This window comes from Rhopalosiphum maidis, chromosome 4 (assembly GCF_003676215.2).
Source record: "Rhopalosiphum maidis isolate BTI-1 chromosome 4, ASM367621v3, whole genome shotgun sequence".
Lineage (NCBI taxonomy): Eukaryota > Metazoa > Arthropoda > Insecta > Hemiptera > Aphididae > Rhopalosiphum > Rhopalosiphum maidis.
In genome coordinates, this window is record NC_040880.1 from 22,801,864 (window position 1) to 22,827,465 (window position 25,602).

The 25,602-nt window shown below is 29.9% G+C and overlaps 2 protein-coding genes and 1 long non-coding RNA gene across 5 annotated transcripts; 2 read left to right on the forward strand and 1 right to left on the reverse strand.

Moving 5' to 3' along the window:
* Nucleotides 1-440: 440 nt before the first annotated feature.
* Nucleotides 441-2,092, reverse strand: LOC113560374. Its single transcript, XR_003406113.1, has 3 exons — nucleotides 1,892-2,092; nucleotides 1,577-1,806; nucleotides 441-1,185 (listed from the first exon to the last, which is right to left on the reverse strand). It is a non-coding gene; the product is annotated as an uncharacterized LOC113560374 (long non-coding RNA).
* Nucleotides 2,093-2,269: 177 nt separating this feature from the next.
* On the forward strand, nucleotides 2,270-14,872 carry LOC113560373 (AP-3 complex subunit beta-1). Of its 2 annotated transcripts, none has more exons than XM_026966207.1 (20): nucleotides 2,270-2,480; nucleotides 2,581-2,748; nucleotides 3,241-3,316; nucleotides 3,385-3,555; nucleotides 3,632-3,792; nucleotides 3,915-4,017; nucleotides 4,169-4,315; nucleotides 4,375-4,536; nucleotides 5,254-5,406; nucleotides 5,463-5,656; nucleotides 9,892-9,965; nucleotides 10,055-10,275; nucleotides 10,396-10,654; nucleotides 11,442-11,743; nucleotides 11,831-11,993; nucleotides 12,544-12,662; nucleotides 12,795-12,986; nucleotides 13,821-14,052; nucleotides 14,212-14,341; nucleotides 14,539-14,872. In XM_026966207.1, the coding sequence occupies exons 2-20, from the start codon at nucleotides 2,588-2,590 to the stop codon at nucleotides 14,684-14,686; spliced, it is 3,168 nt and encodes a 1,055-aa protein (XP_026822008.1). In that variant the 5' UTR covers nucleotides 2,270-2,480; nucleotides 2,581-2,587; the 3' UTR covers nucleotides 14,687-14,872. The 2 variants fall into 2 exon arrangements, with proteins under 2 accessions (XP_026822008.1, XP_026822007.1); XM_026966206.1 differs by having other exon boundaries at nucleotides 2,460-2,480; nucleotides 2,609-2,748.
* A 1,608-nt stretch (nucleotides 14,873-16,480) lies between these two features.
* LOC113548126 (uncharacterized protein DDB_G0283357-like) lies at nucleotides 16,481-25,023 on the forward strand. 2 transcript variants are annotated; one of them, XM_026948817.1, is made up of 6 exons: nucleotides 16,517-16,580; nucleotides 17,960-18,116; nucleotides 20,229-20,301; nucleotides 20,374-21,029; nucleotides 22,508-23,503; nucleotides 24,804-25,023. In XM_026948817.1, exons 2-6 carry the CDS (start codon nucleotides 18,103-18,105, stop codon nucleotides 24,994-24,996), a joined length of 1,932 nt encoding a protein of 643 aa, XP_026804618.1. In that variant the 5' UTR covers nucleotides 16,517-16,580; nucleotides 17,960-18,102; the 3' UTR covers nucleotides 24,997-25,023. The 2 variants fall into 2 exon arrangements, with proteins under 2 accessions (XP_026804620.1, XP_026804618.1); XM_026948819.1 differs by lacking the exon at nucleotides 17,960-18,116 and having other exon boundaries at nucleotides 16,481-16,580.
* Nucleotides 25,024-25,602: the final 579 nt, after the last annotated feature.

A 25,602-nucleotide genomic window follows, 5' to 3' on the forward strand; every position in this document is an offset into this window, starting at 1 on the left:
TATTACATTGTTGTACTTAAGTAAGCTTTACCAATACAATCGTTTGATGTAAAAAAATAAAAAATAAAAATGCTGTTTATTGTGCTACAAGAATATTTTATTTCTTACCATATATCCATATGTATTTTTATTCCTTATTTATGTTCAACAAATAATATCACAGATGACAGGAACAATAGATTTTTGCATTTAATCGGTAGATATTGGGTATTAAATATCCTAGAATTTGGCATTTATTAAGAAAAATGAAACATGAGGTTGTTGCGGATTATACAAAATTAGCATTAGATGACTGAAGAAATCAATAAAAAATACTACCAAACATAGACAAATGAGGACGTCGGTAAAAAGATTAATGTACACTTTATCAAATTTATAAGTGGAAAATAAATATTCCAGGTTTTTTAATAGAATATTTCAATTTTTATTTAAGGTATTCACCGACCAAAATATTTTATTTATTTCAGCCAAAATTAATTACAATTATATGATACAATAAGTAAATTATTACATTAAGAATACATTAACAATAGCTGATACATATACCAACTGAGCTAAGCTTGTATCTGGTATACGGAGTTTTTATAAATTAAAATTCTTATAATAGTAAAAAAAAATTTAAAAAAGATACTTATACAATTAAAGATATGACTTAATTAATTAATATTATAAAGTAGTAAAAAATTTAGTGGAACATATTTTAGTAACACATTTAACATATACGCATTCTGATAAGATATTAGAATTATTATACATATTCACTTTTTAAAATCTCATTTATACACATTCTCATCTAGTTCATTAACTATCTTATTTATAGCCTTTTTTTATTTGATTTTTATTGACTGTATCATTGGTTTTAACATAAACTTGTTATTAGACTCTTCGCATCGTTACTTAAATTGTTGAATATAGTTTTTCCCATGTGATAAGGGAAGTTTCTTAAATTTGTTAAAAACGTATATGACGGTTTAATGTATTTACCTGTTCTTCTGACTATTACTTCTATAGCATTTAGTGTGTTGTTTGTACAGATTTTATTAAAATTTGTCTAATATATAATTTAAAGATAAGTAATATATTATAACAAACTGTAGTAGTTTAGTGAGGCAAATCATCAAAATCTATTTTCAGATATTCTTAGGTTTATTGTATCTGACAAATTTACCAATTCATTAGAAGATTCTGAAAATTGAAATATTAAATAATTATTCTTGTAAGTGCTAGATTTTATTTAGTCCAACATTCATATTAAGGTCTATTAAATACAAATATTTGTATATATTGTATTTAAATACTTTTTTTTTATTTAAAGATAATAAGGCACAGATAAATACATTTTTTTTTTAAATGAAACAAAAATAATTAAAAATGTATTCAATTTTATATTGATAATAAAAAACTGTTAAATGTGCAAAATGTAGTAAATTAATTAGAACCCACTTAATTGGTGAATTCAATTAATTTTGTCCCACTTTTCTTAAACAATTTTCTATACAAACATCTCAAATAAAATAATTTTTATAAATTTTAATTTAAAAACAAAAATTTAATTGAGAAATGACAATTAACAAACCTGATTTGTATGTTCAATATCGTTTAGAGCAATGTTTTTGATATTGTAATGGCCCAACAACTGGTTGTCGATAAAGTACGATGGAGTCGTGTCGAATAAAGAAAAATAACAAACATATTCCAAATGTTTTTTATATTGAAAATTGTTCAAATTGAAGTCCAATTGACAAAAATTCTGATGTAAACTTACGTAGCATTATTCATATATATAGGACTGGGTCTATCTGGGTTCTAAAAAAAAAAAGTAAAATAAATTGAAATAATAAGAATAATAGATTTTATGTACAGAATATTATATAAGCAACAGATAATTTACATCTAATTTTTCAAAAAGGCGATTAAGCCTCTCAAATATGGATTCCGCAGTTTCATCTAGAAAACAATTTTGAAATTCATTATCGTATAAGGTTAGTATTGATAACGGAGGATGAACCATATTAGAATCAGTTTCACACGGTGCTCCTTGAACTAGTTGAACTTCTTGATCTTTGATTGGACTCCTGAGATGTCTACATCAAATATTATTTATATTTATAATTTACAATATATTCATTTATATAATAATATTATCATTATTATCCATCGACTATCATTGCATTTCAATTTGTTTCTTATCAAATCCTACGTCACAGTCACCAAAAGCGGTGATAATATCTACTACTAAGCACTGACAACTAACAAGCACAGTTTTAAAGTTCAGTGTTCACCTGACACCAACACCTACCTGTTTAATTATAGGTTTCACTATTTATTGCTATACGTTTGAATGTAGGTAATCCAATAGTCCACTATAGCAGTTTAAGCCATAAAGCTTACAACAGATTTTTTTTTAAATAATTAAATTAACTACTTATTGATTCCAATTATTGGATCCCGTTACCTTCATGAATTCTTCATCAACAACTGTAAGTAAATATTTATCATTATTCATTTGGGATCAGTGCATTAGTAGAATTTTTATTCAATAAATACTTAAATTGTTATAATGATCTATGTATTACCAAGATCTTCAATGCTTTCGATTTCACCACAGAATTACAGTAACATGTCGGGTGGCACCAATGGATCGTATGACAAGAATGGCTTGTCATCATCTACAACTGGTGATGGTGATTATGCAAGTGATCCAGCTTCAGGAGGACTGTCATCGTTTTTTGTGTCTGATTATAAAAAGTAAATTTCTACTTATTATGGACAAAAAAAAATACATTTATATCAAATGTACAACTAACAAACATTTAGACATTTTAACATACTGTTAAATAACAATATAGTTGTGTAGGCATGCTCCAAATCCCTTAACTAGATCTTAACTTATGCAATCTGTTTATAATAAAAATAAATTGTATCAAATTGAAAAATACATTTGTGATGCAATGAAATAATTTAATAGTATTAAAATAAGATAACTAATTTGATCTATTCTTATTTTTTACGGATGAAAGATGTTATATGGTATAAAATTAAATATTATATTTTTCAAAATTTGTAGATTTAACATATGGTTTTTAGTGGTTTTATTCTATACTTTAAATACATTAACACAAACTATTGCATCCAAATCAAATTATTCTAGTTATTATATAAGCTATCTTTGTATGTTTAGTCAATTAAATATATATTACATATATTATGTACGCATTTAATTAATAATAATTTTACCAGGCATGACGATTTGAAACAAATGCTAGATTCTGCAAAAGATGGACCAAAATTGGAAGCTATGAAACGAATTATTGGTGTAATATACATTATAAAAATATTAAAATTATTAATAAAATGATTCATTGAAAGTGTTTATAATTTTAGATGATTGCCAAAGGAAGGGATGCATCAGAGCTGTTTCCAGCTGTTGTTAAGAATGTAGTTTCTAAAAATATTGAAGTAAAAAAACTAGTATATGTATACTTAGTTCGTTATGCTGAACAACAACAAGATTTAGCACTTTTATCTATATCTACATTCCAAAGAGCATTAAAGGTATTTATTTTAAATGAAATAAGTTAAAATTTTAAACAATAAATGTAATTATATATGCATATATTTATAATTTTAGGACCCAAATCAATTAATACGAGCATCTGCTTTGAGAGTATTATCTAGTATAAGAGTTGTAATGATTGTTCCAATTGTCATGTTAGCTATTAAAGATTCGGCTGCTGATATGTCACCATATGTTCGTAAGACTGCCGCGCACGCTATTCCCAAATTATACAGGTAATTATTGACATTCTAAATTTTAGAATTTACAAGCCCTAAAGAATTGTTATTTTACTTATATTATTAATTAAAACAAAAAACTAAAAATTATTTTAAAAACTATTATAATTTTGTTTTAGTTTGGACCCTGATCAGAAAGAAGAACTTATTACAGTAATAGAAAAATTATTAGCTGATAAATCAACACTTGTAGTTGGATCAACAGTTATGGCATTTGAAGAGGTGTTTATTTAGTTTTTATATAATATCTTATTTTAATTTTTGAGTAGCAATTATTTATTTTATCGACAATTAAATTTAATTATGTTGAATATGATTGTCTTTAAAATAGGTTAAATATTAAATATAAATATAATTTTAAATTGTTGTTTAGGTTTGTCCCGAAAGAATTGATCTTATACACAAAATATATAGAAAACTTTGTAACCTATTGGTTGATATCGATGAATGGGGACAAGTAATTATTGTAAACATGTTAACAAGATATGGCCGTACTCAATTTGTCAATCCTAATAAAAATGTAAGAATAATAGAATATTTTTTATTGAACTAAATAAATTAATCAGTATATATTTACAGGATACAAATGATTGTCCAAATATCCAAAATTCTAACTTGGATAGCTCTGATTTATCTAGTTGTGAGGAGGCTGGTGTAGATGATAAATCAACTGTATTGGATCAAGACCATCGTCTTTTGCTTAGGAATGCTAAGCCTTTGTTTCAAAGCAGAAATGCTGCTGTAAATTATTATTAAATGTTTTAATTTAATTGAACAGTGAATTTTGAAATCTCTTTTAATATTTAAATTAATAATGCTCATAAATTATTTTTGAAAAGAATTCATCTCAGAAAACTTAATCAAATTTCCATTCAATAATATTATTATATATATATATGATGTTACATCATTTCTTATACTTTTAGAAAATAAATTGGTAAAATAGGTCAAATGTTGAAAATCTGTTTTTGTTTCATAAACAATATTAATATTCAGATATAAGCCATTTTCATGGTTTAGAATTTAGTTGTAAATATCAATTTTTAACTGTGGGTTACAAGAACTGAACAGTTCATATTTTTAAACTGAAAAAAAAAATATAAACTAAATATATCTCTAAAATTACACGAAAACCATTTTTATTGCTTGGTTTGTTTAAATAATGATCTACCTGTCAGCACATTCGACTGTGACACAATAAAAATAACCTTTGTTCAGTGGTCTTATCTAAAACTACTTTTTTTTCTTATAAAACTGGGGGTAGTGATAGATTTACTGTAGAAAATTTGAGTTACGAAGGTGCTGAAAAAATTTTAAATCATTACTACAACACCAATCTTTTCAATAATACAATTCATTTATAATCAATAAATATTTAATTTACCTCAAACATTTTGCTTGATAGTAATGATATTTATAAAAAATTTAATTTTACTTTACTTTTGTATTAATTATAAGGTGGTGATGAGTGTTGCTCAGTTATATCATCATTTAGCTCCAAAATCGGAAGTTAATGTGATTGCTAAAGCATTAATCCGCTTATTAAGAAGTCATAGAGAAGTTCAATCAGTTGTGTTGAATTCCATTGCATCTATTTCAATAGCTAGAAAGGTATTTTTTTGATAAAATTAATAATTAATAGTTATTTAAAACTTGATATTTTTCAGAGTATGTTTGAACCTTACTTAAAAAGTTTTTTTGTCAGATCTAATGATCCTACACATATAAAATTATTAAAACTTGACATTATGACAAATTTGGCAAATGAAACAAGTATATCCACAATACTTAGAGAAGTTCAAACATACATTTCCAGCACAGATAAGCAGTTTGTTGCTGCTGCTATCCAAGCTATTGGAAGGTAAATAATATTTAATTATTATTTATTTATTTAATTCGCAAAATGTAATTTTGTTATAAACTATTATCTAACTATACTTCTGAATACATCTGATCACAGTTCCACAGCGTGTAATATCCAATTTGAATCATTTTTATTTGTTGTAGTTTGATAATTATTAAGGATAACCAATACATTTTGGGTAAAAATCTATTTTATAATTTATAACACATTCTGATATTAGCTCTTTTGCATTTCAGATTATTATCTGCTTTGCTTACTTAACTTATTATAATTAATTACTTAGTTTTTAATATACAATATATATATAGTTTTTAAACAAGGTCTACATATATTTTTAATAATGCCTATAATATTTAGGAAAAATTAAAATGAATTACTTCAATGTAGTTCTTAATATTAATAAAAAAAAACTGTCCCTAATAAGTACTATAAGTAATAAAAAGTACAGGGTATTTTAACTTTTGACCTCAAAGTACTAATTAGATCCAATTTGATATCAGAGAACACCTTGTGAGTGATGACAAGTGGGAAATAGGTAGTGTCCCCATTGGGTATACTACATATACTACGTATACTCTCAAGCAAACCATATTATATTAATACCGACACTCGACATGAGTTAAGAAAACAATTTTTTGTCAATTTATTTAAGTAATTAATTTAGTTTTTATATATTAAAAATATAGTAGTCATTTTTTTTCAATTTTGTCAATTAAACCTCTCGCCGCCACTTTTATCGTTAAAAAAAATAAATACCTATATTTTAGCGTTCTTTAGCATAGTATGCTCTCATAAAAAATGATGGGAACATTACTGTATATATATATATATATATATAATGTATGAAGTTCGCCCCCTAAAAAAAGTGGAAATTCGAAGTATTTTTCTCCTAAAAAATATTAGACAAATGTACGGCACTTATTAAATTCAGATAAACTGAATTTTTTAAAGTAATTTTGACTTATTAATAATTTAAAATTTTATCTTGAAAATGTTATTGTGTATAGCACAATTCCTAATAATATGCGTAAGTTTATAGTCTCCACGAATAATGTTTTTGATTTTAAAAAAATAATTAACATAATTAACCACCGTTAAAATATGTAATTTAATTCAAATTTGAATTCCTTCAAATGTCTAAAAAAATAATTGTGTCGTTTATTTATTAGATTTTTAGTTCTAGTACCTATGAAATATCTACGAAAAATAATATATTGCATTTTCAAACTTTGATTTTATAAATGTTTACTACTAAATACTTGTTCTTTGAAATTTTTAAGAATTTTGACCCATCGAATAGTTTTTAATTAACAAATATAGTAAAAGAAATTTAGAAAAATTATGCCTAAAAATCGCTCCAGTAGAGTCAACATATTTTGAAAATTATATCACATATAGAAAATGATTATATAAACATTTCGCGAAAATTTCAAGTTTCAAGTTTAACCATCAAAAGCTGATGACAAAAATCAATTTAATTGTTTACGTTTATAATTTTATATCAGAGCATTACTTGACAAAAAGGAAATAATGAGTAGATTGATAAAAATATGAAGACAATGTCATTGTTTCCAGTTGATTTAATAAGGGTAAAAATATTAATAATAAAAACAGGTCAAGGAAAAATAATGATTGGCATAAAAGAAAATCAAATAAATTAAAGTATGAACATGTAGCAGAGTGGGGACAGATTCTAAATTCTTACCTAAGTATATCAATTTATTGATAGTACGCATTTCGTCTAGTTTTTTTTTATAATTGATAAAGTAATTATTATATTATTAATATTTATTAAAATATGATTGTGTAATGTGTACGATCAATACCAATATAAATATAAATCTAGATTTTATCAGATAATAACCAACATACAGGGTAATAAATATAGTAATGTCATTATCCTACGTCCCCAAGTATAATAACAATTTAATTAAACGGTAAAAAAAATATATATTAAACTTTTTTTTTTACGTTTTCTTACTTTAGAAGACTTCATTTAATAAGTTATTTTGTGCCAACAACACTTTCTCGTGTTTTACTTATAATTTGTAAATAACCGTTATTCAATTATGTATAGTTGAAACTCCAATTACAACTCGTGACTAGAAATTCCACGTGGTGTTTATTATGAAAATACCGTCAAATAATAATCTTAACGAGTTTTTTCTGCATTATATTGAAAACAATTATCAGTCAGACTTGATATGTTACTTATAATATGGTTAAATACTAAAATAATATAATGGATTTTATGATTTATGACCATAATATAAAATGATTAGTCTTTAATAAGAAACTAACTATACAGTTATTGTTGACTTATAAATTTATAATGTAATATTTATCATACGTACGTATTTTACTGTTTAATGGTATTCTTTTTTACTGTCGATTGAATTAATTGAATTAACTAAAATAGTATGAACAATGAAAATTCTTAATAACTACAGTACTCGTAGATTGAACATAATGTTTCAGTTTGTAAATTTTACCAATTTTATGGCTTTCCCTATAATACAGACATTCTTATAGATATTACGTTAATCCTATTATTTTTGTAGTGGAATTGATTGTTTTGTTTTTCCGTGTATGTCACCCACTTGTTGACTTCCTCCAGTATACATCTACTTTAAACGAATGTTGCCTGTAAATGATTGGGTTTGTAAATATATACATTTATACAAACACGTGCAGTTTTACTATTGTGATAGCCATTAACGACAAGAAATCATTGTCTGACGATCTTTATACGCTCGATTAGCCGTTTTTCCGATTCTATTCGTGATCTCGATTTCCGATCTGAAAACATCGAACTCATCAACACGCGTTAAGTTTCTCTATTCCAATATATCACAGCATTATCTAATTTGCTTTCAATTTTACGGCCTTCCTCAGGCCTTTATGGTATACAATTCTTCTTATGATTCTTTTTGATCGATCCTCATTGGTCTCAATGATCAACTGACTGTTAGGTAGTCAGATCTCTATAAAAAAAAAAAATATGATTATAATATATGTAGGTAAATTAACAGTTAATATGATAATATTTGTCAAAAATATTTCTATATATATTCTATAAATATGTATAATATCGACAACAATAACATATTTCATTTCAAAATTAAAGTAATAAAAAAGCACCTCTGACAGAACACAGATAAAGTTATTACACGTTTAAGTTTAATGATAGGTAAGTTATCTGATACAATAATGCTAAATTGAACGAAACTTAACGTTAAGTAAACTTGTTGTTATATACTTGTGGTAAGATAAAAATAAGAACAAAAAATGCTTAATCAATTTTGTTCGCTACTTCATTAGTTACGATCCTCTTAAAACTTTGGAGAATTCATTAATACTTTTAATTAAAATCATTTTAATTTTCTAGAATTAAGTAATTGTTTTTTAAAATTAAACTTGTATCAAAAATCTAATAAATAATGTAGCACAAAAAAAAGCATTTCGCTCATATTTAATATCGATACCTCTACACAAATAAGTAATTATATATTACAAAATATAAATAAATACATTTATTCAGATATCAGTTGAAAATTAATGCATTTAATAAATTTAATTTTAATTAATAAAGTGATGAACCAAAAATGATGAATTTTTCAGCAAAATTAAAACTGCTATACATTTCATAGAAAAAAATAGTTATTGTTTAAAATGTATATATATATTTAATGCTCATACATTTAATTTCATCGAACGAAATCATAAAAACACTGTATAACAAGATACATTATAGTATTATATATTTATATATATTGTGTAGTACATATTATAGGTGACACGTCAAAATATCCCGCGTAAATATTAATTCAAAATGTAAATCTTTAACAAGTTAAATAGATATTAATACAATACAATTATTATTAGAATTTATAGAATTCAAAAAAATGTTTAAAACGATATTGTAATATAAAAGGTATATATAAGATTATTATAAAAAGTTTTGATTAAACAATTTAATTTAAAACTGTTAGCTGACATTATCAAAATAAGTAATAACGAATAATATACATTCACTTTAGATAAAGTTCGATTATTATTTCTAATCACAACTTTTATTATAAAGGTTAACATTTTAAGTAATTATTTACGCGGGATATTTTTACTGGGATATTTTGTCGTGGAATCCATATTATATAACTTTGATTTATATGACTGCAGAGTTGTTTAAATGAATATTTTATGTACCATTTAAACATTTTTTTTATTTTCAGATGTGCTTCCAACATCAAAGAAGTCACAGAAACGTGTCTTAGTGGGTTGGTTTCCATGTTGTCGAGTCGTGACGGTAAGTCCCAATAGCATTACAGATTTTAAATCGCCTGTACATAAATCACGAGTGTATACATTGCGTGTCTTTTTTGTCGTTTTTCATAGAAGCGGTAGTAGCCGAAAGCGTTGTAGTCATTAAAAAATTGTTGCAAAACCAGCCCGAAGCCCACTGCGACATAATAAGACACATGGCTCGATTAATGGACTCTATAGCCGTACCTCAAGCGAGGGCATCAATTTTGTGGTTGTTAGGAGAATACTCACAATTGGTATCCACCATAGCGCCCGATGTTCTTAGGAAAGTCGCAAAAACATACGTCACTGAGGTAAACTTAGCTCTTTTAAAATGATTCAATTACGTAATGTACTGGCCACGACTTACCGTTATTTGCGTGTAATACAGATATTTTAATTCAATGTTTATTGTTGCTTGTGTGTGTGCATAGGAAGATATAGTGAAATTACAGATAATGAATTTAGCGGTCAAATTGTTCTTGACAAATCCCGCGCAGACAACTTTATTGTGCCAGTATGTGTTAAAACAAGCCAAATACGATCAAAACTACGATATTCGAGATCGTTCGAGGTTTTTGAACAACATATTATTTCCTCCCGAACAATTCAAGGACAGCGTATTGAGCAAACATGCGAATAACATATTTTTAGCTGAAAAACCTGCTCCGTTACTACAGTCCAATTTCGTTGGTAATTAATTTTTTCAATAAACATTTATTTAACTAATAAAAAGTTGCAGATTATTGTTAACAATTAATTTTATTACTTAAATTATATATATATATATATCGATAATCAATAAGTACAAATAAATATTTTAATATTAAAAGGACATTATACCTGCATGTGTTGTCTCCGTCTTATGTACGATATAGACAAAACGCGTTTACGCAGTCTGAGTAGAACTCGCTCAATTTTGGTACTAGAGTAATTATACTTATCATAAAATTAAAATATGACAATATTGCGGAGAACAAGACGCTGAGTTTTTTCCGTTATTCCCAATATAACATTCATTATAATCGTTTAAAATTACCGAAATTTCAAAATTTTTAAATAACCTTAACTTTTCAAAATTTTAATTTTTTTAAAAAAAACTCAACGTTTTGTCCTCCAAAATATTGTCATCTTTTAATTTAATATTAGGTATATTTACTTTAGTGCCAAAATCGAGCGATAGTGTCTTAGGAATTTAAATCCAGGCCCCAATTATCATTAATCAAATAATATATTAATTGATTAATTTTTATATTGAAGAATTTTTTTTTTAGTTAATATAGTTTATTCTTTGTAATTCGCAGATTTTATTTATTACAGGTAGACAGTTTGTCTGGTCGTATAATACGATAGTATAATTACCAATTAACATTTAAATTTCATAATATCATATTTTATAATATAAATCTTATTCTTTAGTATTTTCTATTCGCGTGTCTCTTACATCGAGTAGTATAATATTTGAATCATATAATCACAGATCGGGAAGAATATCAAATGGGCTCATTATCGCATTACATCAATAGCCGAGCAATCGGATATCAAGATTTACCTCAGTTCCCCGATTTGCCAACGGATTCAAGCGTTCGTTGCGTGGCTTTGCCGGAAGAACAAGAAAAGCCTGTTAAACAGAAGGCCGAACGGACTACCATTAATAAGAATAAAACATTCTATTCCGATTCCGAGAACAATTCCGACGACAGTTCAGAAGAATCTGACGATTCTGACGACGACACTACAGACTCGTCGTCGGATTCTTCCTACGAAAAAATTGAACCGGAGGTAAAATGATCATGGGGTTAAATAGAAGATAGGGGTAGTAATTTATTTAAATTATAATGGTAATATTGTTTGAAATATATGCAATAGACGAAAAAAAATCAAGGACGTTTTATCGATTCCGATGAAAATAGTTCAGACAGTGAATCCGTCGAGAGCGATAGCAGCGATGAACATGTTATTGCTGTACAAAAAAATGTCCCCAAACCGTCTGCTAAGAGCAATGTAGACTTGTTGTTGGAACTAGATGACTGTAAGTTTTTGAAATCAGTTTATCATGATTGTATGCTCAATATTATATAATGTACAGAAAACATGTCAAGCACGCGGCCCGCGACTTAATTTTTTTGCGGCCCAAAGTCTAAGAAAGAAAAATCTTTAATTATTCATAATAAATAATAATAATAATAAAAAAATATTTTCGTGTGACCCACAAACATTTTTATACATATGTTTTGGTCCAAGTAATACTTTGAGTTTGACATGATAGGTGTACATGGGTTTTTTGAATATTATCGTACACTCTCATATTACGATAGGTCTTGTGCGTGCAAACATGTATATAATAATAATATGCCCTGGAACGATTGTTATCTGGTACAATACACTGTTCATAATAACATGTTTGCAAGACTCCAAAAACTATTTTTTCTATTATGGAAAATTAATCAAATTTAATTAAAACTGCAATCATTTTGAGGAGATATTTATTGCCGCCGTACTTTTAAATTCTAAATGACCTTAAAGGCGTTTGTCGTTATACAATACTAATAAACTTTTTCTACTCTTTCGAATATGCATAGTTGCCCCGGTCGGACAAACTACGTTGGTACCGTCGTTGGGGAATATTCTCTCTCCGTTGAGCAGCAATCAACCATCATCATTTCCCGCTACACAATCAATACTACAAAATTTCAGAAAGGTATGTTTGAAAGTATATCTATTAAAACTGGCTGTTAGTATAATATACTATGTACGCTGATGTAATAACTATGAACTGATACATTAGTTAAAAAAAAATCTTACAACCGTGTGTTATGTTTATAATATATAGACAGTAGCTCCAAGTTTTGTGCCATCTGTGAAAACCGAAATATTGAACAAAATTAACGGACACAATGAACTGAGTATACTAGCGCGATTCACAAGAAGTCCTCACTTAATATCGAAAATGGTTAGCGTGGAATTAACCCTCACTAATCACGATAGTAAAGAAGCTCTCACCAACATTCACTGGACTCAAAAGGTATTCATAAACACACAATACACAATGATGGTTTTCAATTCTATACATAAACGTCATAGTCGTCATACACACGCGCATACTTGTACATATATAATATACATTGTATATTATATATTTATACATAGAGTGTAATATAAATAATTGAACAATGTAATTAACTAGTCAAGATTTTAATCCTAATCGGTATTTAAAATCGAAAACTATTAGATAGTTAGCTATAATTACATATTTTTTCAATTCTTACTTCTTGTTGTACATTCTGTATGCATAAATGTATAATATGAATATATATCGAGAGAGACAATCTCCACAGTAAACAAACGCGTCGCCCACGCTCATTTGGGAGGCGAAATCAGTGTTATACGATCTTACCTTTATTGCCGTACATAATATAGATCACATAATCTATATTAAGACGTACGTAAGTACTATATTAATTATTATATAATATATGGTAATCAAATATAGTTATTGATCTCGATTTTGCCTCCTATAAAATGAGCGTATTAACATTTTTCACGAAGGTTGATAGTTTTTCTTGCAATACGGAATCCAAAGTTTGAATTTATCTTTATTTTATTTTTGGGAAAGGGAGAAAAGGATTAAAGCTTATACATAATGTATACATAGTTTTTACAACATCGTTACGCATTATTATATACAATTAACAACGACATTATTACTCAATGCTCGTCATACGCTATAGCTCATCACTACTCGTTGAATCAATCCCTATTATTATCTGTGGTAAGGTTTTTATACTCCGCTGTACGTATCTATTGGTACAACAAGGGACGTATATTTAATTAAATATGTTTTTATGTACCTTTATAGAGTTCTGACATGAGTATTCATAATTCGGCCCCGATCATGCAATTGTTACCGGGTTCGGTCACCCTGGGTGCACTCGGAGTCGACTACAAGGATTCTATTCAACCTCTCGTTTTGGAAGTCTCCTGGTTCACCGCCGGTATGGAACGTAAAAGCGACGTCGTATTGCGCGTCCCCGCTGGTGAACTCGTTCAGCCGCTGTCCATGAGCGAGGACGACTTTGTTAGCGAACAAGGTAAACCAAATAATACTAACAAAATTAAATGGATCCTGATTTTTTTTTCAATTTTAATTATTATTATCGTTGAATTTAAAAAACGACCCTTGACTTTTAATATTATTTCGTGCGTTTATAGTTTTCACACTAAATATAATAATAACATTTTGCTTTTAGTAAAACTTAAAGGGATGAATGAGCATATGGCCCAAGTCACTTTGAAAAATGTTAATCTAGAAATACAAAAAGCCGTATTTGAAATATTCAACGTTGCACGTGTTATTACTGAAGAACAAAATATATTCAGGTACCGATATATGTTTGTTAATATTACATGTTCATAGAAGAAACAACAATGAAATTATTATAAAATAATAAACTTTAACCCACAAAAACCAAACGCTTTAATATAAATAACATGCTTTTTTCACGTTTTGTGAATTTAAAAATAATGTTTCATTCCAGTGGAAATTTTAATTATTATAATTGATGTTCATATTTCAGGTTCAGTGGTCAGACATTGTCATCTAATTGTCTTGTGTTACTTACTATTACCAAACAAGAGTCTTTGGCTACGGTATGCGTTAATTGTGAGAAAATGGTCATTGGTTCGGTTCTTTTAAACGAAATAAAAGGATTGTTATCTCAGTAAATACCAAACTATAAATGTCCATCAATAAATAATTGACTATTCCAAAACAATATGTTATATGTATTTTTAAATTCTACGCATAAGAATGATCTTTGATCACACTATTTGTTTTTTTTTTATATTTTCCCAAATTATAGTTATTATAAAAATTTGTATTTAATCGATATTAATGTGAAAACAAGTTTATAAAATAATTATTAAACAACTATTATATAAGTAAATGAATCTATACACATTTATAAACTATTTTTTTTATAGTTATACCATATGTGAATTCATAATATAATATATTTTATTTTATTTAAATTATTTAATATTATATAATATGTGTTTAATAAAAAACGATTATACGATTGCAACTAATAAAATTACTTTTGTTTCAAAAAAATTCTGAAAATTGTTCTCACTAATATACTAGTCATGATTCGTGACAGCATGTTAAGATACCACGATACTGGTATAACATATGACGTATTTTTATGTTATTATGAAATTGTGAGTTCTATTGTTGAGTCAAAAAAAATTTTTATGTATATATAATATATTTAATATAATAAATAATAATATAGATAATTTTGGTTTCAAATATTAAAAAAAAAACACACTGAACATAAACTACCTAAGACATTTAATATGTGTATAATAAATAACGACATAAGTCGAGTACAATATAAATTTTACAATGATTCTGCATCTTGCAGATTAAACTAAAATAATAATGCTTGTTGTAGATGTTATAAAAAACATAAAATAATTAATTGACACCTAACGATTAAGCTTGATACATTTAAATTATTATGTATATTTAATGGTTTAATAATTAATGCAACACGTCAATAATTCGATGACCTGCAAGCGTACTTATTGATAATTTGTTCAAGAATCGCATTTGGAATTTATTTTTATGTGTCGTAATATCAAAACGTATGTTCAAAACAATTTAATCTCAAAATATTTTTTTTTCTTAATTTAAATTTACTATGAAAAACTTAAAATAAAATAAAATTGCACTTAATACAAAATATATTACTAGGTACGCCGATTTACGCAGACGAGTTTTTAAGTGAATCGAAGAGTGTATGTATAGGTACACTTTAAAGAGTTTAAACGAATTATATAAACGCCCGACACATGCGCTACAGTTAAACGGGCGTTTTACCGAATTAAACAATATAATAATGCATAATATACACTTAAAGGCACACAACAATACGAACGTATACACTAAAATCTGTATACATTATATTACCTATCTTATGGTCCGGATCGTTAATTATAGGAATTGTTTTAAACGCAATATCAAGCTATACTTGCCGCAGACGTCTGCACTGCCGCGGAGTACTCCCTCTACGGTTTTACGTATACATATATATATATATATATATATATATATATATATATGCATATTATAAATATATAATAATTAATAGCAGTCTGCAATAACTGCAGTTACAGTTCATCGTATTATACACAATGTATACAGAGTGGTTGTGTACGGGGTGATCTGTGTTTGAAAAAAAAATTGTATCACCCGGGACGCACTCCGTCGTATGCGAAAATAAAGTGTAATATTTGAAAATATTGTGGATTTTACGAGTGAACTTCAAAATGTCGAAAATCAGAATTTTAATAAATTCACTATTAAAGGGGAAACGGGGATGAGCGTACTTGGCGAATCACTCTGTACGTGTATATATAATAAAGAGAACTACAGTTGTATAGTATCGTTCTCATCGCCGCAATACAACGGTGGTGGTATTTACAGTATTTATAATAGAGGCTAAGGAGGCATTAGCCTCCGTCTGCGAAAAGATCTTACGTTACGCACAGTATTTGCTGCACCGCAGTCGTCGAACGTATGCGATCCATTCGTACTGAACCATATCATATTTAAGTGAGTATAACACAATATTACCTATATACCTATACATCGTAACCTGGCGCGATTTAACGTTATTTCGGTATTTTATATATTAATATTATTCATCTAGAACCATGTAACCATTGTCACCTAAGCAAATAAATAAATTATACTGGATACAACCCCGCATGTCCGAGACGTGTGTGAAAGTTATGTATGGGGGTGTCGATTTTCGAGTGACGTTTAGAAGAAATGTGTTAAAAATAATTATATTTGGGTCTTTTATATACTTATAATTATTGTTATTATTATTAGTCATTTTTTATTTTTATTATTACCTAACTATATACACCAATATTTACACATTCGAGTGTTCGAATTCTTTTACGGCATACACTACACACACACACACACACACACTTAACCGGTAAAATATTTGATAGCAATTGTTAATCTAGCTCACTAGTGTTGGTTTCCCACGAAACCGCGTAATGTATAATATTAAGTATTAATTATAGTCATAGGGTACCTTCAACCGTGCTGCTACAATGTTATAACATGCGCAAGTTTTTCACTACTGTGTGAATTCCTCTGGCTGTAGTATTTTCTTCTTGAGCTAATCGTTCTATGAAATTTTCTTAATAATTGCACAACTCATCTTGCCGCAGACAAAATATGTAGACAACTTTGTTCGATGGCCTATCATTTGCAATGCATTCTGAATAGAATATAATACACGGCGTGTAAATAATATTACAATAATGTATGTTTAATGTTTACACAGTCGGTCCAGTTCTTACATAAACTTGAAAAATTCTAAAAACAGTAATACATATAATTACGATATTTATGTAAGGGAAAATGTAAATTCGGTTCATAATTACAGTTTTCGTTATAAACTTAGTCTTGCAACGTTGCAACAGAAGGTAGTAGTAAAAACTAAAATCGTGACTGACTCACTATACATAGTCAGGGCTGAATAATTTTTATGAAATATCAATTAATAAATATGAGGTACCTATAATACGTATAATATATGATTAATTACTGATATGAATTATTAAATGTATATAATATTATACTTTACATCATTCATATAATTTATACTAATTACTATAACCTATAATACAAAAACATTTTTAAATTAATAAAATAAGACCTAGTTTAAATATTAATTTCTTCTACCTTTAATTGATAATAACTAATTTCAAATAAAAAAAAATAGACATATAGGTAGAGTTAGCTTTCAAAACGCGTAAATAGTGAAATAAGTATATGTTTGTTTAACATAATATATTGCGTATTAGTACCTATAGCAGTATAATATGTATATAAGCATATAGCATCTCCTTTCCAGCTAGCTATTACATTGCTTTTACATAATATTCTCAATTCTTATTATATGTTTATAGTTGTACACAAGTAAACAGTTTCGTCTTGTGTTTGCGTGAGATTGCGTGCGATTAGATTCAGTTTAAGTTCCATGCAATATGAACGGTCTAATTATTTATTCGGAGTGACATTATCAGGTACGGATCATCCGAGGAAGGAATAAATGTATATACATAGGTACCTACTTTATGATTATAAATATTCGTCTTTGTCTTTCATTTTTATTATTGTACATGCAATAATAACGCTCATAAAACGAGTTATGCGTATATTATTGTGTATATAATATATATATATATGGATACACGTTTAAACTTAGACTGTCGGATCATTAACACTTTACGGGTCATGACGATTTTAATATGCCCCCGACATAATATAGGTATAGCACACGTACATAAATTATAAAATAATACGTATTACGACGTGAGAACAATATGAGATAATATTTTTAAGTACCTTTCAACTCATTTTTACTATCATATATATTATAACCAAATTAAGCTCATTGGAGCAATTTAAACAAGTGCAAATTCACAAATATCGTTTGTTTTAGAATCTCGGGTTAGAAAAATAGTGTTATGCATTACGAACGGAACAACAAATAAATTAACTAGGTATTTACAGTCGATTTAAAAGTGTCAAAGTCACGTGCAGGACATAACGGTTGATGTCTTTTAAAACGTGATTGATAGCGTGTTTTGTAAATGTGAACTTTTTAATCACAACTATCTTTTTCGACAAACAAAGTTTATTCACAGTTAATTGTTATGATTCGACGGTGAATTAAATCAATTATTAGTCTTTGTCGAAAAAAGTTTTTAGAAAATTTCAAATAGTTGATTTTTTTCGTCCCCAAGTAAAATCGTTTCATACCGATTATATTCACCGGAGGAAAAAAAATCTGCGTTTTTTCGACAATCCGTCGCACAAAATCGCTAATTAGAACAGCAAAAACTAATTTTCCACGAAGCAAACCGCGATTTTCCAGTCTGCGTTATAAAGGGCGCAGAGGATGAGGGTTCACCAAACCGTGATTCCTCCGAATAAAGAAACGACTACTACCGGGTTCGGTTGCTCGGTCGAGTCGTGTACCATGACGCTCCTCATCATACCAGCAGACCTCGGTGTGCGCAGCATAAACTTGTACCCACGGCGTGTATACTGCAGAATATAACCAACTATGATAGTTATTAATATTATTATTATATTACAATAATTCATCCGTGTAGTCGCCGATGACGATAATGACCTAGTTTTGGATCCAATATTATAATATACACATATTTATCCCAAATCAGAAATACAGAATATTATATGCGCGGTTCGAATTTTCGGTCTATATAGTTGTGAAATTTCACAGCATAACAATAAAATATTATGCGATGATACACATCTTACTGTATAATATAAATATATATAATATGCGTATCAACCAACGTGTAAAACTAGTATATAATATACATTATGCATATACACATAGACACAAATGTTGGCGAAAAATTGTTTGAGGAAATAAATTCTATATAATATTGATTGATACAGCGATTCCTAAAATTGTGCTCTGTAATTTGGTTTTTCAAGGGCTGTTTTCGTTTTACTATTAACATTTAATAATTTAATAACTATTTGTAATTTAAAACAAACATATATATTTTAACAAAGACTCTGCAGTCAACTCAAATGTGTTAATTCACTGATACGTGTACAAATAATACAATACATTTCTACAATAAGAAAATACAACATAATTATTTAATATTTAAAATCTATAAAAACAATTTCAAAATATTTCCGGAATACATTATAATATTATTACCTAAAATAAAATAAAATAAATATTGATAAAATAAAAACGTTTTAATAATAGTATAAGAAATATTTTTAAAAAATGCTTAAAACTTATAAACATCAATCAAAAAATGTTTGAAAATAATTTACTCGCGCTTCAGTATATACTCTTAATTCTATTATATTATTTTCAAAAAATAAATAAGTATAATATATTTAATTTACACTAACTGGACGAAGAGTCGGAGACTCGGAAGATTTGATAAAATAAGAGAATTGCCATATAGTTTTGAGATCTAATTCGGATCTACCTATTCAGTTTGTTATTCACGCAAATGCAGACAACGTAAACTGTAACAATAATATTATACCAAATTACCGATGTACTATTGCACATTTATACGCATTACATGATTTGTGGCAATGTGGCGATAGATACGTATTTCTATAAAAAAAAAAAAAACTAACGTCATATTCGTTTGATTTAATTCCCTGCAGATTCAACGACGGCGAACAGTGCACGGCTGGTAACATTACACGAGCTGACATACCACCAAACCATCAGCTATTGGTATTACCCCGCACACGGTGCTTATAAATCACAATATATTATTTATATATATATATTCGATTTCTATAAAAGCGTCGACCGCCGAGTGTCGTCTTGGTCACTCTCGGTATCCGGCGGGGCAGGATGAAGGAGGTGCTGTTGGTGGCCCTGTTGTCCGTCGTCTGGTCGCTGCAACCGATCGGCACGGCGGACGTCGCGCACGTCAAAACACCCAAAACGCCCAAAACGGCCGCGCCCGCGCCCGAAGCTAGGGCCAACGACGACGGCAACGTCCGGTCGCCACCGTCGTCCGCCTCGGTGTCCGACGGCGCCGGCGGTGACATCAACGGCACGTCGCCGTGCGACCGGTACCTCAGATCGGCCGAGGTGGAGGTGCGGAAGCCGCGGAACCACAAATTCGTCACGTCCAACGGCTGGGCCGAACGGCAGCGGCCCCGGCCCGAGATCAGCGTGTACTCGCGCGTCGAAGAGATCCCGCCGCCACAGCCTCCGGCGGCGACGGCCGCGTTCTACCATCAGCAGCAGGACAGCAGCTTTTACCAGCACTCGCGCCAGCAGCAGCAACCGGCCGTGCAGAGGACGTCCAAGCGGATCATATATTACGCGACGTTGCCGGACGTGATCCGGGCGCCGGCCGGTTACCCGCCGCCCGCCGCGGCCGATCCGTACGCGCTCGGACCGGGACCGTTTTCTGCCGACTTCCGGCAACTGCAGCAGGACTCAAGCAGGTGCGTACCACCGCCGCCTACATAGCGAATGCCGTCTCGTTGTATAGAAGACCTTTTTTTTTTTTTTTTATTAAATATCGTGCGATATAGTATAATCTATTTTGAAAAGTGTTTAAAATACCTATGTTTTTGAGCGCTAGTGGGGCTAAAACAAATACTATTTCACGTAATACTCTCACGCAGGTTATCCATACGCATATAACATTAATTTTTATACCTATAAATCAACTGAACCGATTTTTTTAGCATGTTCGACGTCCAATGTCTTGTAGTTTATTTATTTTATGTAAAATATTTTACACCGTGGAGGTATAAATCGGCCCAGATTGACATTTTTCCAAAACTATTCAACACACGTTATGACGTACCAACAGCCTACTTCTCTGCAAAATTATATGGAGCGACTCTATACTCTAACTCACTATCATAGAAAAAATAAAGATTTTTGACATTTTTTTTTACGAAAAATATGTCTAATATGACATGACCATGAACACGCAAGCCACACGGCTCTCCTTCTCCTACAAAATCAAAATCTAATGAAGTGGCTAATTATGTTTTTCCATCCGCTTCTCCTGAGAAATAATTAATACTTTTTAATCGTTTTTACAAATATAATGTACGACAGTGCCCTACTATGTACTACAAACATACTATATTAACTATATACCGTAAGATTACATGAGCATTTTTACACGTTGTACAAAAACCTTATTAAATATGCAGGTCTATACTCTATATAAGTAAACTTGTGTGTAATCACTAATCAGTTGTTCGACGACACTCAAACCGTATATCAACTATCAATACGTTTTCCTGAAGCGTTTTGACGCGACGGCGACGTCTAGTGTCAACGTCGGATACGGTCGTCGTCTAGACTATAGAGTCTACATTCTAGACTATGATTATTTGACGCTGTAGCGAAAACGTACTTATATACACACTGATCATGCGGTATAGACTAAGCTATAAAATGTACCTACCCATCTATGACCTATGTATTATACAGTTAAAGGCATGGAATTTCAATATTTCATATAATTATATAATCTTAGTACGTGGTTATCATAAATATTTTATCATTCTTAATGAATCGTACATAATAAACAACTGTAACCATTTGGTACTTACAACTGAATTTTGGGCTATGCCACGTGTAACAACATTTTACGGCTAGTACACATATTATTTTAGTTAAACCAACCAATTATTTGTTTCCGTGCATACATTATAAATATTTCTATAAATTCCCGTTATTTACGTCTTTGGTTCTTCCCTCTCAATTCTTTGAAATACACATGATTACTAATAACACGACACTTAACATTTCTGAGTACGTCACTCGTTTTGAGTAAATACTCAAAAAGTATTTTTATACTTTTATTCAAATACTTTTACTGAAGTGCTGTACAAAACTGCCCATAATTTATTGTGACAAGCGTTTAATTATAAATAAACAACATCCGTCTTGTTCGTAGGAAAGCGCCGCCGGACAGTTTGCAGCGCAACCGATTGACGTCCTACGAGAATACCTACAACCGCGGTGGAGTCGGTGGCGGCGGTGGTAATGGCGTTACGTCCGTCACGTCCAAGACGACGGCTTTGTACAACAGTAGATATGACGAACCGGCCGAATTCCGTGAATCGTATTACCGACCCAACGAGCTAACGTCCAAGTACGCCTCGTGGGCTGAACCATTCTACAAGAGCTGGACGTCGTCACCTTGGGATAAGGACCGGACATCGTTCAGCAACAACAACAGAGGTTCGCCAACGTTCTCGTGGGACAGGGAACCGCTAACCAGGGGTGGTGGCTCGTGGGACAGAGAGCCGCTTAATAGAGGCAGCGGCGGTTCGTGGGACAGGGAGCCGCTTGGTGGGGACGGTGGTAGTCCGTGGGATAACAGAGGTTCGTCGTGGGATAATAGAGGTTCGTCGTGGGATAATAGAGGCGCAACTTGGGACAAGGATCTGGTCGAAGTGCCGTTGCAAAAGCCCAACAGAGGCGGCGTAGACGGCGGCGGCGGTGGTGGAAGTAACAACTTATTCAACAATAACAAGTATCCGGAAGTAGCGGTAGTCCATTCCGGAGTGATCGACGTAAGGGGTGATGGGCAACAAAACAGATCACCACATCCTGCGCCGCCGCCGAGGTTCACGATCATCGACGTCGATCCAAAACCGTACCGCGAACAGCAGCCACCGACGATGCGGTACGACGAGCGCAGCAAGCCAATGGTGCAGCCAAACGTGCGGTACGAACCACAACAAAAACCGATGCGGTACGAAGCGTATATGCCGATGCAGCCGCACACGCGCTTCGAACAGCAACAGCCGATGTCGCCGCCACCGTCCATGCGGTACGAACAGCAATATCGATCTCCACAACAGCAGCAGCAGTCGCCGCCGACCACTCGGTACGGGCAACAACAACAACAACAACATCAATCACAGAACAATCAGCCGTCTAACGGGTATGTATTATAATTAATAATAAATATAGCGGAAAGCTTGAAAATTTAATGCAAAGCTCCTCATAAGTTTCAATTAAAGCTATTTAAAATTATTTAAGATCATATTAATAGATTTTTTCTGGGTATTTAAAATTCATATTTTTACGAAATTGAAAATATTTGGTAGTAATTGATAAATATCATTCGTGGAGAATTATAACTTTTACGTGTATTATTATATTTTATATATTCACAGTGACGTTCTCAAAACGTTTAAATCAATTCATGATATTTTGCTTTACTCAGTGGTATCCAGAAATGTTTAATGGATGGAAATGTTAATTGTAATCATACAATTCAGCAAATTAATAGAGCAGAACCAAAGACGCAAATAGCGAATCTTTAGATAGTTTACGAGTTAAATTGTTAATATTATACAATTGATAACTATGAACTGAGATATAAATTATAAGTACCTACCTATAAATTATACTATTTATTTTCCATATTTATAAAAGTTTGAATAGGTGCATTTTAGTCCCTATCATGATTTAAGATAGTATCTTAAATCGTGGTTCCTATTTTAGTGTAGAGTAGCACACACAGTGTACAATTCACATTCGGAGTAGGCACTTGACTACTGTGCGAAATCCCCCCTACCATAATATTCAATTATCATATTATGTTCGACCACTTCAACGATAAAATGTAAAAAATATTATAAAATCATTATATTATTACCTACTTAAAATATTTTTTTATTATGGTAAATTTCGTTGCAAAACAACAGTCTTTACTTTTTCTTATGACAATATGCATTTTTAGCAAAATATATTTCGGATTACTTACTTTGAAAAATAATAATCGAATTTAAAATGAGTAATTTATGAATTATTTCTTCTAAATGTTTAAAGTTTCGACGAATGGAGTGGAATGACACAGCTATATTATAGGGGTACCTCGAAAAATGTTGCTTCACCTTCTACTCGGCTCATCAAAATATAAAAATATATTATTTACCTCTACGTTAAATTAATCGCCTAGTTTATAAAGTTGGCCCGTGGCCAAATGCTCAGGTAGGTATAGGAAATAAATGAAACCAACATTAATGTGTGTATTACCATAATAATTTTAAAACATTAATAATATGTAAAACATAATAGTATGTCTTATAATTATTACACAACCTTGTATTTGGATTTTATAGTTAGAGAGTCAAAGACTCTATAACCAGTGAAATTCTATTTAAACTTTTTCACGGTATTATACTGCCTATACTCTTAGTTCGTTTTTAATTATAAAATGATGATGATATTTTCAGTTATTACGAGAGTATAAAGAACAATATAAACACTCATCAGTTCATGACAAGTTGGACGGAAGTATCGACTCAAGACGAAGTATCACCCACGCACTCCGTTAGCATAGATATTGCTTCGGTCGGTAATTCTACTAGCACTCAAAACAGCACCAGAATCACTCCAAATACAAATACTACAAAAATACCAAAATGAAAGTTGTTAATAAAATATGTATATGTATAATATATAAAATATAAGATATATTTTAAGTAGTATAGACTGTAATATTGGATTTTATATAAATAACAATTCTCAAGTATAATAACTATATATTACATAGAATAATGTGTTAAATCAAAATGTACTTCCATACTATAATCGTATTACATGAGCAGTGGTGAATTTAGGTATATGGGAATTTCGATAAATTTCCAAACATAAAAACATAAAAGAATTACAATCAAAAATAAAGACGAAGAAACTCAATTTAAATACAAAACAATATATAATAATTAAATGTTTACAATACAGATTGAAAACTAAAACTAAATGTTGAATTCTGATTCCACAATTGTTTTCAGTAACTATACTAGTTGAAACATAATACATAAAAATATTTTAAAAATAACTAAAACCCATCATAGGAGTGAAAAATATAAATTTAGTAAAATATGGTACTTACATCTAAACTACTTTTTTGAAAAACATGTTATGTAAGTTTTCGAGGTGAAGGATTAGTATGTGTACCACAAAAATCACACATATGCTCAGTAGTATCGCCGAAACAGGTTATGCGCAAAAAAACGAGAAACATTCAAA

Coding starts and splice junctions, on each gene's coding strand:
- LOC113548126 (XM_026948817.1), top strand. Junction 20,302..20,373: donor CACCAAACCATCAGCTATTG/GTATTACCCCGC, acceptor TTTCTATAAAAG/CGTCGACCGCCGAGTGTCGT. Junction 23,504..24,803: donor AACAATCAGCCGTCTAACGG/GTATGTATTATA, acceptor TGATATTTTCAG/TTATTACGAGAGTATAAAGA.
- LOC113560373 (XM_026966207.1), top strand. CDS start 2,588: ATGCTTTCGATTTCACCACAGAATTACAGTAACATGTCGGGTGGCACC. Junction 3,793..3,914: donor GCTATTCCCAAATTATACAG/GTAATTATTGAC, acceptor ATTTTGTTTTAG/TTTGGACCCTGATCAGAAAG. Junction 9,966..10,054: donor CATGTTGTCGAGTCGTGACG/GTAAGTCCCAAT, acceptor CGTTTTTCATAG/AAGCGGTAGTAGCCGAAAGC.